Source organism: Cajanus cajan, chromosome 3 (assembly GCF_000230855.2).
Source record: "Cajanus cajan strain Asha chromosome 3, NIPB_CcT2T_4, whole genome shotgun sequence".
In the NCBI taxonomy this organism is placed as follows: Eukaryota; Viridiplantae; Streptophyta; class Magnoliopsida; order Fabales; family Fabaceae; genus Cajanus; species Cajanus cajan.
Genome location: NC_138519.1, coordinates 77,339,143 through 77,356,566, shown reverse-complemented (window position 1 = coordinate 77,356,566; position 17,424 = coordinate 77,339,143). Strand labels below are relative to the sequence as shown.

Below are 17,424 nucleotides of genomic sequence, written 5' to 3'. Positions count from 1 at the left end.
CCTTGAACTTTTACACTCTTGATCATCTCGTTAACGACAGACACAGCATATAAGAAAATGATCCTCCTAACCCAATACCTTAACTTCATCCCATTGCTGGTTAGAAGAGAACCCTCCAAAATCCAAATCCAGAGAAACCAAAAAACTCACGTGTCTTGTATACAGGCCCATCTCTGTTTTGCTTTCTTTGCGAATTGGGCTCGTATTATCCGATTGGTAGGGTGTAGGTCTGTGAGCATGCATGAATATTTAAATCTGTGTCCTATACTTTTGTTAATCACCCTCTACTTTTTAAGGTTTATAGTAATCTTTCGGGGATCAGAATATAATATTTTTCAAATAATTAAATATAGTTAAAATAATGTATAAGGAATGCTGGTTAATGTAATAATTTTCAAACAATTCGAGAGAAATTATTGTAGGTAGAAAAAGTAGGTGATATTTATATATAAATTACTGCGAGAACTTGATCTCAAATTTTTTTCTTGTTAATTAACCCTTATATATAAAATAAGAACAACTGTTTTGTACGAAAATATTTTTAGAATTTTATTTTCAAATTTTTTTAAGGACTAATTAAATTCATATCTAATTTAATTTTTATTTACCATAATTATTTATGAATTAAGTTTTAATATTTTTAAAAAATTATTAACAAATAAAAATAATCTTGTGCTATAATTTATAAATTATTATCATAAATCTAAATTATAAACTTATTAAAAAATATCTATTTATTCAAATTTTAAATATGATTTATATATTTAAATATAATATTTATTCATATACAAAATTTATTTTTAATTTAGTCATATATAAACATTTACTCTGAGTATTTACATGCTAAAATAATAATAATAATAATAATAATAATAATAATAATTTATTTTTATTAATTTATTGGTTCTAACTTCTAATTCATTATTCTAATCGAAGAAAGAATTGATCAAACAATGCAACCAAACCAGCTACGTTTTAAGGTACTGTGATTCCTGTTTCAAATATCAAAATATTAACAGGTCTGCTGTTTCTTTGGTAAGAATCTGCGAGCATGAAGCTGCAGCTCTTCTCCCAAGATTCTTTTAAAAAAATTCTAATACACTTTTTTTTTATTAATAATTAAAATTTATAAAATAATGAAAAAGAGTTGTTAGAAAATATAATAGCCACAAAATTTTATAATTTCAACCGATAAATATATATGTTAGAAAATACGTAAGTAATATGTCTCACTTTAAAGAATGCAAACCAAGATGCTTCCGAGGTTATGTAGCAATATATTCAGAGGAAGGCATGCAAATGAAGTTAGTATTTAAATTCGTTGGGTTGTGTTCCTGACACATTTGATCACAGTGTCTGTGGTTAAATACGACCATGGTCCTTGGTATTGTAGACGAGAAGGTAGTGAAAAGTTTAGCACTCTCAGAATGCTGACACATATAATGTTGGGATGGGACATTGCATAAAGGCTGCACAAGACGTGACTGTCTCTTTACAGTGCTGCAGAGACCTCGCAAAGATCACCATCGCTTGCTTGCATGCATGCTGTTTTTTCTTTTGATGCCTTCAACAAAGTTGGCATCAATCCCAAAATTCCAATCACCATTTTGCATTGCTACGCTACCATTTCTGTTTCATACAACACCAGCTATATAAAGAATCATCATTTATTTTTCACATATTTTATATAAAGAAATTTGTAAATTGTTAATAATTTAAGCTTGTTAATCATATAGGCTTATAAATAACTTGCGTTGTAACGATTAATTTTATTACCTACCACATAACTTTTATGTCATTATAATCTATAACTTTCTTAGTTACTTGAAATTTATTTTTATTCAAAAGGGATAATGACACTATCATATATAATTAAATGTGAAGGATGAGGATGACATTGATTACAATAATGTTTTCTGTATTGTCTAATTCAATTAGGTTAAAATGGACTTCACTTACTCGTTCACATTTGACATCTAACCAATTATTATAAAGTAACCAATTATTATAAAGTGAAATTCTAAACGGTTAAATCCTAACATGATCAATTACCTTATATTAACCAAATAAATGTTCAATAATTTTGACTTAAACCATTATTTAATTTACATGAATTTCGAAAAAATTAATCTTAATAATATATAACTCTTATTTATAATTAAGTCATAATATGCTACAAGTTACAGCTGATAGAAAGAGAAACTGCAAAGTACATATAACATGATCACATGTTTCTAGAACACTTCTAAAAATCAGTTACTCACACGAAACTTTCTGTATGAAATAAATACAGAGTAATTATATGGCTTGAAGCTACTACTGAGGGTTGACTTCTATAGTATTACTTGTTAACTTAATTATATATGAGCAAGCTGAGACAAAAAGAACCCAACACATGCTGAAGAGTACTAGTGTCCGCTACCATGTCTTATTTCCATATTAATACTGCATACAACGTACGTGGTCGATCATATCATCCTGCAATGTCAAAAGCAAAGTTCATGTGTTTAAAGAAAATTCCAGCCACGTGAGCCAAAGAGTTTTATTCAATTCGTTAAACGCCATAAAAAATGTGATGATAAAAAAAAAAGTGGAGCTTAGCAGGACATGAAGCATTGTTATTGCAAACATAAACACAAAAAAATTGACTACAAGAGGGTGACTCTATGCATGCAACTTTGAGGGAAAAGAAAAAGAATTATAATCAGTAACTAATTAAACATTTAGTATTTGAAATTTGATAAAACACATACATACGTACTGTACATGTGTATATACATTTAATTTTTATAAATTTCAAATACCTGACCTACAGGATGGGGAGTTTGAATACTTTGGCATACAGTTAATAATAAAGAGAACCTGCGGAAATAGAAAAAAAAAAAAGAAGGTATATCAGTATATCAGGTAAAGTCAGTAAACTGTGTTTCACTTAATTTTTTTAATTTATTATTATATTAATGCTTTTACTACTAGGCAACCAAGATTGTCCTACCTTGCCACCAGTTCCCTCTTGAAGCACTGTTTGAATCATTATCATTTGGATCATCATCGTCCTTATTATCTTTCTTAAACTGCAAAAAATGTCACATATACATAATTAATAAAATACAACAGAAATTACATAGAATATGCCACATATATATATACATAATTTATAAAATACAACTCACCCATATATGTATGTATGTAAAGTTGTCAACTAATTATTAATTATGGCCGATTCCAAGGTTTCTCTCTTTTTTGTATAAATTAGCCATACATTCGGTTGATGACCATCAATTTAACTAGAATTTGAGTATAACATCAGTTAAGCAAATAGCATATGTATCATTTTGTAATTTGCTTTTACATATTTATGATTTATCTTTGGTAAAAAATAGAAATACAATAATTTTGTCTCTTTGTTTAGCATATGAAAACAAGCTTTAAGGGAAATGTAAAAGATAAAGCATTCTGGTTAAGATAAAAAAACAGTGATTGTACTTAATAATATTATTATATAGTATTAGATAATTATCCTTTTGGCAAAGAAGAGCATGGAGTATGATGATAAAGGATGGGAATTAAGGCACTCACAACATGGTGGGATTCAGTGGTCCTGGTTCTTGGGGAATAATTTTCTTGACCACCATAATAGATTGATGAACTGTAGTAGCTGGGCTCCACTACTGTCTCATTCTGATAATTGGTACTACTAGTATTCTTGTGTGAGCCACCGCTGCTTTCACCTTTGTTACTGTAATTTCCTGAAACGAATCCAACATGAAGCTTTACCAAATAAGCCTAGACATTAAAATTGGACTGAAAAAGCCACATGTTCCCTCTGTATAGACAAGATTTGATATGAAACTGAAATCTGTGGAATATTTAGTACTATGGAGTCAAAGTCTAACGAACCTGGTGCTCCATAATTTTTGCATCCCATGTCCTGTTTTCTTGAATCTCTCCCTTCAACCTAAAGTTATATAGTGGTTATAAGTACATATGTGTTATGTCACAAAGCAGTATATGCTATATATATCACTCAGAGATCAAAGTTGTTGGTTAACTTTATTAGTCCCAGGGTACTCAACACTGCTACGAGAACATATTCATTCATCACGCTTAAAGTTCTGATTAATGGTAAACTTTGGATGACACAGAGATCAAAAGAATTTTATAAATTCATGCTCAACAACTTGCTTGCTAGCTCAAATATACTCGATTTTATGCAAGAATAGATCATGCATGTTAAAAAGTAGAACAGCTATAAATGAACAAGGTGATTTTGTACACTTAATTGTATATAGTTAGCTATTAGTTAACCAGATAGAGGAGTTTGACCATAATGCGGCCAATAACTATCATGTAGAGAGCTGTTGAAGTTAATTCTTCAGTTATTAATTAGTGAGTAGTGACTATTACCAACACAATACTAAAGCTATCATATTCCCGAAAAGAGCTGTGGGTCAAGTCAGGTCAGAAAGAATAACTATATATGAAAATAAAATAAAAATGGAAAAAACATGTTGGGAAGGGTAAGATTGAGGAAAATTAAGCCATGCAATATACATATAGAAAAATAAAAGAAGGAAAAAAGAGGGGGAGCGGGACATGCATACAGTGGAAGGAGGCGGGAAAATGGAGCCAAAGATGCTGGTGGATGAAGATGAGGTGGTGGAGGGGTCCTTGGGACCAAAAAGGTGATCAAAGTTGGTGAGTGATGATGACGATGATGAGGAAGAACCTCCTCCAACTTTCTTTTTGTTGTTCTCCATGTCACTAATCAGGGAAGGTAGCTTTCTTTGTCAACCAACGAACAAAACTACTATGCTAGTTTGTAACGACCAAAAGATTGGATAAGATTTGAAGGTTGGGAACAAAAGAGATAATGAAGAGGATGAGAGGGAAGAGAAGAGAGGAAAGCACGTGATGGTTGCAGATTGATGATGTGTAGAACATGATACGTATAGAGGGCTATTTATAAGCCCCAAAATATGCTGCGCCCATGTGCCCTTCACTCAATTTTCCCTTTCTTTCACACTTGGGCCCCACCTAGACATGATACCCAGATCCAAACCCCTCTTGCCATGTGTCTTGCTCCTCCATCTTTGACTTTTTTCTTCTACTCTAATCTAATAATAAGCCAATAAATTATATTATAGATACTAGATAATGTTATTAAATTTTTGTCTCTATCTAATTAAACACCAATTTAAATGTGAATTTTAATATGGTATCCAGATGATCTTTGTGATTGATGTTAAGTCCATATCAGAACATTTATAGATAATTAGTTACACAAATTTCAACAAACCACTTAAGAAGAATACCCCCATCAAGTTAAGAAGATTGATCGAAGTCAGTAATAAAATCAAGTTTAAGAGAATGTTGAAACATAAACTTGATTTTAAATCTTATTTATCTAAACAAGAATCCAATTTTAGAAACATCTCAAGTTCAAATCGTTAATTTAAAACAAATCAGTAATATAAATAGATTAGAATTTGTATGAAGTAATGTCATTAAAATTAGATTGATGCTCGTCTTGATCAAAACATTGAATCATCATTAAGTGACTAATGGAACTATATAAACTAATATATTATTAAATATATAGTATAGAAATTGTTTGTGTCATGTATGTACAATAATGCTAGCTGGTGTACTGGCTTATACCTTTCAAAAGATCCAATAATAGATTTAGTCTTAATACATGTTTAGTGCAAAACTCCACTTTTTTCCCTCTGAATTTCTTAAACATTCTATGCAGTAGTAAGACATGTGTGATAAACAGGATGTAGCAGCAGTGTGTGCATGCAAAAGCAGAAAAATGTGTTGGATCGATAGAGAGCAATGCAATAGGAAGAGTGTAATCAAGTGCAATAATAACTACGGTTACATGACCTAGTCAGATCACACTGACCCAGCCAAGTCATGCTGAACCACAGTGTGATTATATATAGTCTTTCCCTCTAAAAGTTAAAGTTTTATTATTTTTAAATATTTTTCGAGTCATAAAATTTCATTTCAACATACAAGAGAAACAAGAAAATAAATATTTTTAGGTAATATAGATTGACATATAATAAAAATATAAAAATTAAACAAAATTTTTCTTCACTTATTTCGATACATTTAGTATATATATATATATATATATATATATATATATATATATATATATATATATATATATATATATATATAAAGTTATAGAATAAACTTGTTTTGTTTTGACTTAAAATATTTTTTCTTCGTGTTTATTATGTGATATTTGCTAACTACTTTTTATTTATTAAAAAATTAAGAAATTATCTTATGTTTATTTATAATCATTATTTATAGACTTTTAAAGAATTTTATAGGTTTTTCAAATGAATATTATTTATTTACTTAAAAAATGATCATTAAAATCTAAAAATAATAAATTTAAATTTTTAAGAGATAATAATCAAAGAAAAATATTTTATAAAAATTAAAATTAAAATTTTCTCATTTTAAAAGGATTAAAAATAATGTTTATAAATTTTAGTAGGATAAAAAATAAATTTTTTTATCAAAATTAAAATCAAAATCATCTATTTTATATAAACTAAAAATATATTTAAGTTTATTTTTAAAATATTCATATAATTTACAGAATCTATAACATATAATAAAAGAGATTATTTTATTAGTGTACATATATTTTTTGATAATTTTATTTTAAAATTTTAAATAATAAAAAATAATATAAAAAATTAATCATTTTTATAAAAATAAAAATAAAAATAAGATTTAAATTTTTTAAATTTAAAAATTAAATATAATATCAATTGATTTACTAAGTATTAATAATTTTTTAAGTATTTTTATTAAATAAAATATAAAAATACGTCTCTACTCCTATATTACTTTATAATCCTAATAAATCATATGTAATAAGTCATCTTTATGTCCGAGGAGGGTCAAGTGGCTATGAACAATTAGGGTATGTTAGGGCTCAACAGGATCATGTCCAAAGAATTTAGAATAAACAAACTGCAAATTCAACAGAAAAAAGTGCTGTCTTATTTTTTAATTAAGAATTAGGAAAAAAAACGACAGTAACCGTTTATTAAAAACTTAGTGGCAATTTCGTCATTACTTAAAGCAAAACTTATTAATTTGAAAATATATCGTTGTTTTTCTATAACAATATATATAAGCAACACAAATTTTTATATATACATTTTTAGACATTCTTAATTGTATATATATATTTTTTAGTGTAGGATAATTTAATAATTTTATCTTATTAATTTAAACAAAAAATATTATTTATCTAAAACGGTCTTTCTTTAACTGCAATTTTATTGTGGTTTTGTAACTTTCACACAACATTCAAGAGGTGGAGGTACCTTTATTTTTGCTAGTAATTGAATAACTAAAACATTATTAGGTTATTTGTTATTAGCATCGCGTAAAACTGTTTACTCCATTTACATTTTTAACTTTACAGATTTTAACAATGTTATTGGTAGATTATAATTAATACATTAACTTACATATTTACCATTGTTATGTTTGTATATATATATAAAAAAAAGGTAAGTAGTTTGAAGACAACTTTTCCCTGCCTAAATTGAAGCTACTTTTGTAATTTAATGCTAATATTTCAATCTTATTTTTTTACAAAATTGATATTCATTTTGAATTAATGAGTTTTGCATATGCGACACCTTTCAGCATAAAAAGACTTCAAATTTCTTCGTCCCGTACTTTAAAAAAAAATAAAAAAATTTCACGTTTCCCCCTCTATTTTTTTTATGTCTAAATATACTTTTAATTTCTATAAATTGTTAAGATTTGAATTTGATCTCAGTATTTTTTTTTTAAATTTAGAAAATTTAATTTTAGTATTAATTGTTATATGATTCTTATTAACTATTTGTATTTACTAGAAGGTTAAAATGTTAAGTGATGATACCAGGTAATACCCATAATTATTTTGTAATATTATATGTCAATATGTAACTTATTTTTTTATTTACAAATTTTTAAAATAAATATTATTTATTATCCACCTTAAATAAATTTTAGAAATAAAAAATATAATTACCTTAAATGTGATGGATGAAAATCAAATGAAAAAAATATTTCATAGGTATCAAAACTAAACTTTATTGATTTTAAAAGATAAAAAAAATAATGATTTTAAGTTTTAAAAGGATTATTATTTTTATACAAAAAAATCTAAACCACTCGTTTTATAAAAATTAAAAATATTTTAAGTTTTTTTTATAATTATTCTTCTTCATCTACTCTCTCTATCATTCTTCATCTACATTTCTTCTTTTGGTATCACCGTCTTCCTTCTTTATTCTTTCATTTTTATGGATGAGAATATAATCTAGCTATATACATATTTTCTTATTCTTCTTCATCTGCGTTTCTTCTTCTAATACCATTGTTTTCCTTCTTCGTGCCTTCGAGAATATAACTCTTCTAGAAGGGGTTTCGAGAAATCAAATGTTAGCAATTTTTACTTCTGTTTTAAATCTATCTTATATTTAATTATGTTCTAATAAGTAATTTTTTTTAAAAAAAATAAGCAAGTGTGCTCTCCAAGAATGCTTAAGCAAATAAATCCACCTATATTTAAAAGTGGAAACTAAAATCTTACTTTTTCATATAATTGCATACAAGTGATCTTTAATATAATTGGCTATGCTTTTATTCTTTGAGATAATATATTAATCACGGATTAGGAATAAAGTCTATATATTTATCAAACATACTTAATATAATCCACTTTTTTGAGAAACAAACTATTGTAACTTACCCACTTTTTTAGAATCAAACAATAGTAACTTACTCCTCTTTCACCACTTTTGACGTAGATTTTAGCTCCAATGCAAATACTCACAAAACATCACTTAAACACACTAAATGTTTAGTTTATATGAAGAATATCAATAAATTGTAACTGAATCATATATGTGTATTTTATTTGATTGAATCTAAAATTTTAAAACACTAATTTTTGCAACTCTTTCACATTTATATATTACTAAATTCGTGAATTTATATACCCAATACAAAACTTTGTTTTATACTATAATAATTCCTCATTATTTCATGAATATTTTTAATAAGTATTATTAATTAAAGTTTGAATAATCAATGTTTTGAGCAAAACTGTCTCCTTGAACAGTGAGTTTGAACACAAATTATTCATATAAAATAACGTATAATTAAAGTAAAAATTCTCTCTCACTTGTATATTTTATATTGTCTTTATCTTAAATTGATTTAAGATTCAAAATTTTTCTTTTAACACATGAAAAATCAATGTTATGTCAACAATAATATTATTCGTTGGGGTTGTTTTAAAATAATTAAAAGTTGTCCCTGAATTTTGTCTAATGTAGCAAGGACTGATAATTACTTTTTACCTGATAAATATCCATTTTAATTATTTCTGTTAATTATTGAAAATCCACTAATTTATCATGAACCATATAGTCCACAGAAGGCTGAAAATGAACGCAACTGCATCTTTACTGTTTGAACAGATGATGTTTGCATCCAGCCTTCCAAATGCACATGTTCACCCTTCATTTATTCCGATGCCAATAAGAATAAAGAATCGCTTCTTTATTCTTGTTTCAAGTGAATTTCTTTCTATTTTATAGTTATAAAGGAATTAATATTTTGGTTGAAATCACATTTTCCCAATGTCTTCATTTTAAAATTGATTTGAAACATTAATATTTCATGGTTGATGAATGATGATTAATGAAATTTCATATTTTTTATTTTTATTTTATTAGTGGAACTGTGTCAAATGTAAATGTTATAATAATGACAAGTTCTCACATAATTTGAATGTTAAAATATAAAGGAAGAGATTATCATATCATCCAGGGGATGTCAATGGACGATTAATTGACAAAATCCTTTCATTTGATTGCTTCATACTCGAATATTAAGCGAGTTGCCACAAATTTTATTAATATATTTAGATATTTTTAATTTCTTTAAAGAAAAGATACATTAAAATCATATTAAAATAATTTGATCTTCCATTTGACAGTTAATTATGTTGAAATAATTCTAAATATGTATTCATCTAATTTTTTTGAAGTATTTCTTCATTTGATTTTTTTTTTTTACAGTTTTACAAAATAGGCTCATCATTGTATAAAATAAAGATCGATATTTCGTTCAAGATATACTAAATTATTAATCGATCAACGTAAATAAAAAATAAATAACTATAACTCAACAAAATATGAAAGTTTCTACTTAACTTAACACAAATAAAAATAAACAGCAACTTTAGCAATAATTAAATAATATTATATAACGAATAATTGTGAGTATAAATACAATCATTCTCTTAATTCCTATCCCATTTACAAATGGGTAAAAAGAATTAGTATCCATTATCCGCAGTTGCAAATTTTTCTGCTATCCCGAATAAGAGCATCTCCACAAGGGTTCCATACAAGAACAGTAGCTAGTAAGCAACTCAAGTATATCATCTTTTGCTATTGGAAAACAACGCTTAAAGAATATATAGAAAACATTGTACGTTGCTACATAGCCCAACAACTGTTTTTTAATATTTAATGGCCCCACTTAGTTTTATATTAAAATATTAGTAAATGTTTATCAATAGTTTTATTAAATTAAAAATAACTAAGTTTATTATTTAAACTATATTTTATGAATATATTAGTTATATTACTTCACATGTTTAAAAATATTATTAATTTAAAATTTTATTTATTTATTTAAGTTATTAATGCATATTATATATTTATTTATCATATATACATATTGACATCAAAATTAATATTAAATTAAAATTAATGTGAATAATAAAATATTAAATTAATGAGGTTAATTGGTCGTATAATCTATTCAAGAAATTTTTTTAAATTGTTGAATAATTGAAGAGAAAAATCATTTGAATTTTGTTAAATAATATAGATGATTTGTTATGTTAAAAAGTGTGAAAATTATAATAAATAAATAAATTTATCAACTCATATGAATTGCTTACTTGCTTCATTAGAAATGTCTAAGGGATTTAACTTTTGAGGAGAATATATTTAAAGGATAAAGTATTATAATAAGTTAATAATAACTATATATATATATATATATATATATATATATATTTATTTATTTATTTATTTGTGTAATATTGGGAGTTAGATATCTTTGTTGAGGTGTTGTTAGTGGGGAGAAATTAGAGTTGAGATTCTATAAGTCTTCTTCTTCTCCTTCTTTATTCAAGTTTACAACATACAAAGTGAAGGTTCTTGTTATTGGAATCTCTTATAAGTATTATTGAGACATGGGAAGCTTGAATTAGTGGTGGTGTTGAGCTTGTTTGGGTGTGGAGGTTTAAAGCTCAAATTGGTTTGGTGATTTGATGAATTGTTTGTTGTTGTTTTCATCAAATGCGAACATGGATGTAGTTTAAATCGAATTGAATGGTGAGGAAGATGAGTTTTTGGTGTTTTCAATTATAGGGGTGATTTTGGTGAATGATACATATTTAGTTGCATGTATTGTTTTCTTGATGAGATTTTGAGTTTTATATGATGTGTGTGAGTTGTTGGATGTTGCATATGTGATTTGACTATTTTTTTAGGTAGATTAAAGAGATTTTTGAAGTTTGTAATTGTAGACTTTTGATGTCACGTTGGGCGCACCTTTATGAAATTGGATGTAGTTTCCAACCAGAGAGCTTTGTCTTGGTAACCTTGGGTGCATCATCGATGGTGTCATGCGTGAGGAGAGAGACTTGTCTCATGTTGGAATGATGTCGAGCACGGTTTGAATGGCATCGAACGTGAGCGTATAGGAAATCTCTGACTATCACTAAGGTGATGCCGAGCAAGAGTTAGACAAAGACTCTTTGTTTGATATAAGGTCGAGCATGAAGCCCTAAGGGATCTCCACCTTGATCATGTTAGATGTGGTTTGGATGGCGTCGAGCATGAGTAAGACAAAGAGCTCCCTATCTTAATGATGTTGAGCGCAAGGTATGTTGTGCCGAATGTGGAATGCTTGAATGATGGGTGTGTTTTGGAGTGATGTTTGATGGACATGAATAAATGTATGAGTTCTATTGTACATTGTATGAAGTATGGAGACTACAATTCTATGTGTGTTGATTGAATATGACATATGTAGATATTTGCATAATGTTAGATGATGATGTGCATATGCATGTTGTATGTATGTTTGATGTTATTGATCTCTATATGCATTGAGTGAATGTGATGTATATAGATGATGTATGGTGAGGTGTGGATGCTGAAAATGTGGTATAACATTAAGACATGTTGGCTAACTTAGGACTTGAAGAAAGGAAAAATGTTTTGAAAATTTAAGATCCCACATAGGGAATCTTGGAGTGGTGCTCGGGTAGGTCATTGTTGGAAAACCCTCCTTAGGTAGATGTGTTTCTTGGAGTAATTTTTGAGGTGTGTTGATCTCTCCTTTAAGTCCTTAGTTAGTCGTCAAATAAGGTAGGAGGTAAAAAATTACAACCCGTAATCAAATACCTAGAAAGATTGCGTGGTTCCTTGAGGATAATCAGCGGGCGAATTTCATATGTAACTTGGTAATACATGCTAAGGTTGTGGTAAGGCTATACATAGTTGTACTATTCCTAATGATGGAACCAAACTTTCCTAGTATAAGTGACAAAACCTGAAAAATTAGAGGAGGAATTGCTATCCCATTTTGCTATGATTGTGTTGGCGCTTCGAGTGTGAAAACAATTAGGTTGGTTTGATAGGATGGAGTCAATTAGACTACTTAGTTGTTAGGAGATCTTTGTAGATGAATACGTGACGATGCATTAGTTGAGGTATTTGCATAATGATGTAGTGGTGTCTTCATATGCATTGATGAATGTCTTGGTTGATATGGTGTGGATGAGATACATGTTTGCTTGGGAGCATTTCGCTTTCATGCATATTTTGCTACGATGTTATATGTTGTAGAATTGCTTTTTATACTTACATGTTTGTGAATTCTAACTTACCGTTCTATTTTCATTGTAGATTTGACTGCGATGATCATACACTATATGTAAGTAGATCAAGGATAAACTTGAAGAGTAATTGTTAGCAGGTGATGATACCTTTTGTTAGCATTACTACTGTTATAGTTTATATAGTGGTTTTTGACTAATATTAGAATATAAAATTATTTTTGCAATCACTGTATACATGAATATAACTTGTTTAATTTAGTTCAAGTATTTTACTTTTATTTTCACATTATATATATATATATATATATATATATATATATATATATATATAACCTATTCCTTTTTTTAATCTTGTACATTCTATTAAGCTAGTTTTCATTACTAGTTGAGTGATTCCTCATAATATATAGATCATGACAGGTCCTTATAAATTATATTATAATTTTTAATTATTAATTTTTTAATCAATGATTGAAAATGCTTTTTACTCTTTATAATATATTTATCTCATTTTAGAGCATTACTAAGGGTATATTTAATATAATTATTTTATAAAGGTGTATTTCTTCCATGATCTTTTATTAAAATAAACATGAAACAATTATATTTGTGTTACCTAGTACCATATTTTTTTTAGCATATTAAATAGACCCTTTATCTCTCTTTTAAGAATAAATGCACTTATATTTTATCATTGATATTTTTAATTAATCATTATTATTTTTTGTTATTATTATCATTATTCTATCATTATCATAACTACTATCTTCATAATATTAATGTCATCATATCTACATATATCAATCCTATTTTTCAACAATATCATTATAATCATATTGTTAATGATTATCATTATTATAATTATTATTATTGTCTATCAAGGCGGAGAAGAGAAGATTTTAAATTTTAGAATGTTGTTAAATAAATTTAATGTTTCACCCCCTTACTTTAACATAATTTTTTTAAAAAGAAACATTTAATTGTTAAAAAATATTATACTAATGTTAAAAAAATTATTAGTATAAAAAATTTTATCCGGCGACAAAGTAATTTATTTTCTTGCAATAATATGTATATGGAACGTATTTTATTCTTTTATTGATTTGTATTTACTTATGTTGGGTTAGCCCCATAAACTGGAAGTTTAGCTCCGCCCCTATGTCGTTTATTACAACCTTCATGTTACCAATGTTGTCATCATTATTGTTCTACCATTATAATTGATGTGGTTGCTAGCAACGTATTTTCTCCATTACTATTACCGGTGTTATTATTACTAATCAACCAACATTACCACTAAATAAGCCTGAATGAATGATGAATAATTTATGTGATATATATTTAAAATTTGGTATTAAAATTTAAAAAATAAAATATGAATATAGAATATCAAACTTCAAATTAATTTTAATTAAAACGTACAGCTGCCAATCACCCCAAACAAATTCTTAATAATCATTTATAATTTTTAAAAAATTATTAAGATTAAATATATTGTTAATTCTTTCAAATTGGATAATATTTGTTTTTAGTCAATAAAAAAATAATATCATTTTAATTATATTTATAAAAATATGTATATATGATTCTTATTTTTTTTATAAAAAATAAAAAAATATTTATTTGACTTTAACGTACATGCATACTACAACGAAATATCATCTTATCTTCATAAATTAAAAATATATTTAAACTAAATTATTATCGACTGTTGATTTGTTCTTTATAAAGTGTATTCTCCTACTTTTGAATAACAATCCCCAACCCATGGTTAATTATGTTCTCTCAAATCTTTCAAAGAATCTTTTTGATTTTTGGGCCAGAGATACCATTTCTCTGGTTGGATGCAGTTATAGATTTTTTATGTCTATAAAATGTTGGCTTGAGTGACATGGGAATCATATATATGCATCATAATGTTACGAGTATATTTTTATTATACCCAAAACACAAATATGCATTCTTCAACATGGTATGAAGATTCTTGAGTAAAGGTTTGGCCAGATATTATAAGAAAATTAGTAGATACACACTCAACATGAAAAAAAAAAAAAATATTTTCTTCCTTCTCTAAATGGAAATGGTCAAATCAGGCCTACAAGTTTTAGTTGTGCATCAATATTGAAATGAAAAGAAAAAAGCTATTTGCTATATTCGTCGTTGAGGCTGTGATTTGTCATATGAAGTATGAGTAATTTTTGCATAACAATATATTTATGAACATATGAAAAAAAAAAATAGAAACTTAAAACAATATAATAAAATTTGTCTTTATACTTTTTCAACACTATCATTTTTAATGGTAAATGATAAATAGTTTCGTTAGAACACCATACCAGTTAAGAAAATATAATTAAGTAAAAATTGTTTTATAACAAACAAACATTTATTATATAAAAATCACAAAAATAATATTTAATTAGTATTTGCATTTATTGTTAAGCATTTGTTAAAAACAATGGTTGAAAAATCAATAATAAAATATTAATTAAAATTTACAATAAAAATGTATTAATAACATTAAATGTTATATTTTTCAATAAAGTTTTTTCTATTTGAAATTTCTTAAACATTATCCTTAAGACGTACGTCACGACTTATTTATATCAATTATATTTATAAATACTGTATTTTTACAAAAAGAAAAGTCCATCTTTCATATTTGAGGTTCAAGTTTTAACCTAAAGTTTGTGGCGTTAAAATGAACCACATGGATCGTTTGCCACGGTATATAGAAGCATTAATTGCTGGACACAAATATATTAAATGAATACCTCACTACTGACTAATGATTGTTACAACTTGGTTCCAATGTAAATGGCCAATCAATATCAATATGGTGGGATCTAGATACCACTATAGTTTATTTGTGAATAATCTTGACAATAGATATTATAGCCTAGAATCTTCAATCTATATGAACTTATTTAAAGGCACCAAACTTGATATGCATGAATGCTTTATAAGATTGTTAGTTTGGAAAGGTATCCAAAAAAGCAAAATATGCATGACAAGATCACCTTTAATATCCTTAATTAACGATAACATACTCTATCGTTATTTAACTGCTATTGTAAGTTAATAGCCTTAATTAATTAAATAAAGGTTGCAAAAGGTTGCATGGGGAATGGTCTTAAAGAGGGTCTAAAGTGGACAGAAGAACATATATATGGAAGGGATGTAGGAGAATTTTAATATATATATATATATATATATATATATATATATATATATATATATTTATATATATATACACATTGGTGTACTTAAAGAATCCCCTTCATTCTCTCAGGTTCGTTTTGGATAACTAAGGATAAGGACCTGCATGAGAATTTCATGGAGGGTAATATATTCTGGAACAAAGTAAAAGTACTTTTTCATATCAAATATTGTCGGAGGGGGTAGTATTATATATGGAATATGCCACCAATCCCTGGAAGGTTCTCTTTCAAACAAACTAACCCACAAGCCTTTCCTTTTTGCCACCCTTCCTGAAGGATAATTTAATTCCTTATTCCTGTTAATGTATCTCAAAATTTTGACTTCTAAATATTTAGGGAGCATTTTCTGAACCTACTTTTTACATTTTGAAAGTGATTTTAAAGCTAAAGAGTGTATAAAAAATAAAACTAATTAATGTATATATATATATATTTTTCCGGCCAAAAGGTGGACTAGGGTTTTTTCCTAGATCGTGCCTCAGAGCCAGAGCATTCAAAAGTGTAATCTGTCTTCCTAGCTCTAGGGTTTTGAGTTTTATACTTTTGTGTTTATGGGCTTCGTGGACCCCGCGATTTTCGGGATTCTCCTTAACCGCTCTTATCCTGAGGTCGCGGGAGTGGGTGGTTGTTAGTCAAGTCGGTATTTTACCGAGAGTGCCTTCACAAGGAGACCGATCGGGAAAGTGACGAATTTCCTCTCGGGTGCCTGTAGCCGAGATTGGAACCGAGTTGCCACACCTTGTGATAGTATTGTCAGATATTGGACGAGTAGAGGATCTAGTCGGGATTTTTCCTAGACGGTATGTTAGTCGAGTTAGTTCTCAGCTTCCGAGAATCTACTCGGTTTGGGGCGCCACGATTCACTCCTTCCGAGAGGATACTCGGCCTAGGATGATGACGGTCCCCTCTCGGCCTAGGGCCACGACGGTCCACTTGTCCTCCAGCCTTGAGCGTAGAAGGCGAAAAGGCTCGAAGTGTGATTCGAGATGTCCCTTCGCTTAGTGACGAATTTCCTCTCGGGTGCACGTAACCGAGATTGTAGACGAGTTGCCACACCTTGTGATAGTACCGTCAGATATTGGACGAGTAGAGGGTCTAGTCGGGATTTTTCCTAGACGGTATGTTAGTCGAGTTAGTTCTCAGCTTCCGAGAATCTACTCGGTTTGGGGCGCCACGATTCACTCCTTCCGAGAAGATACTCGGCCTAGGATGATGACGGTCCCCTCTCGGCCT

The 17,424-nt window shown here is 27.9% G+C and overlaps 1 protein-coding gene across 1 annotated transcript; it reads right to left on the bottom strand.

Annotated features, from left to right (window-relative positions):
- Positions 1–2,125: 2,125 nt before the first annotated feature.
- On the bottom strand, positions 2,126–4,949 carry LOC109790054 (uncharacterized). Its single transcript, XM_020349150.3, has 6 exons — positions 4,605–4,949; positions 3,901–3,958; positions 3,580–3,749; positions 2,996–3,074; positions 2,805–2,862; positions 2,126–2,478 (listed from the first exon to the last, which is right to left on the bottom strand). The coding sequence occupies exons 1-5, from the start codon at positions 4,758–4,760 to the stop codon at positions 2,846–2,848; spliced, it is 480 nt and encodes a 159-aa protein (XP_020204739.1). The 5' UTR covers positions 4,761–4,949; the 3' UTR covers positions 2,126–2,478; positions 2,805–2,845.
- Positions 4,950–17,424: the final 12,475 nt, after the last annotated feature.

Bases quoted from the DNA above. Each gene is read 5' to 3' on its own strand.
- LOC109790054 (XM_020349150.3), bottom strand. From the start codon at position 4,760: ATGGAGAACAACAAAAAGAAAGTTGGAGGAGGTTCTTCCTCATCATCG. The intron at 3,750-3,900 runs GTTCGTTAGACT...GATTCGTTTCAG, and splicing joins CAAAAATTATGGAGCACCAG to GAAATTACAGTAACAAAGGT. The intron at 3,075-3,579 runs GTGAGTGCCTTA...CATTTTTTGCAG, and splicing joins CCACTGAATCCCACCATGTT to TTTAAGAAAGATAATAAGGA.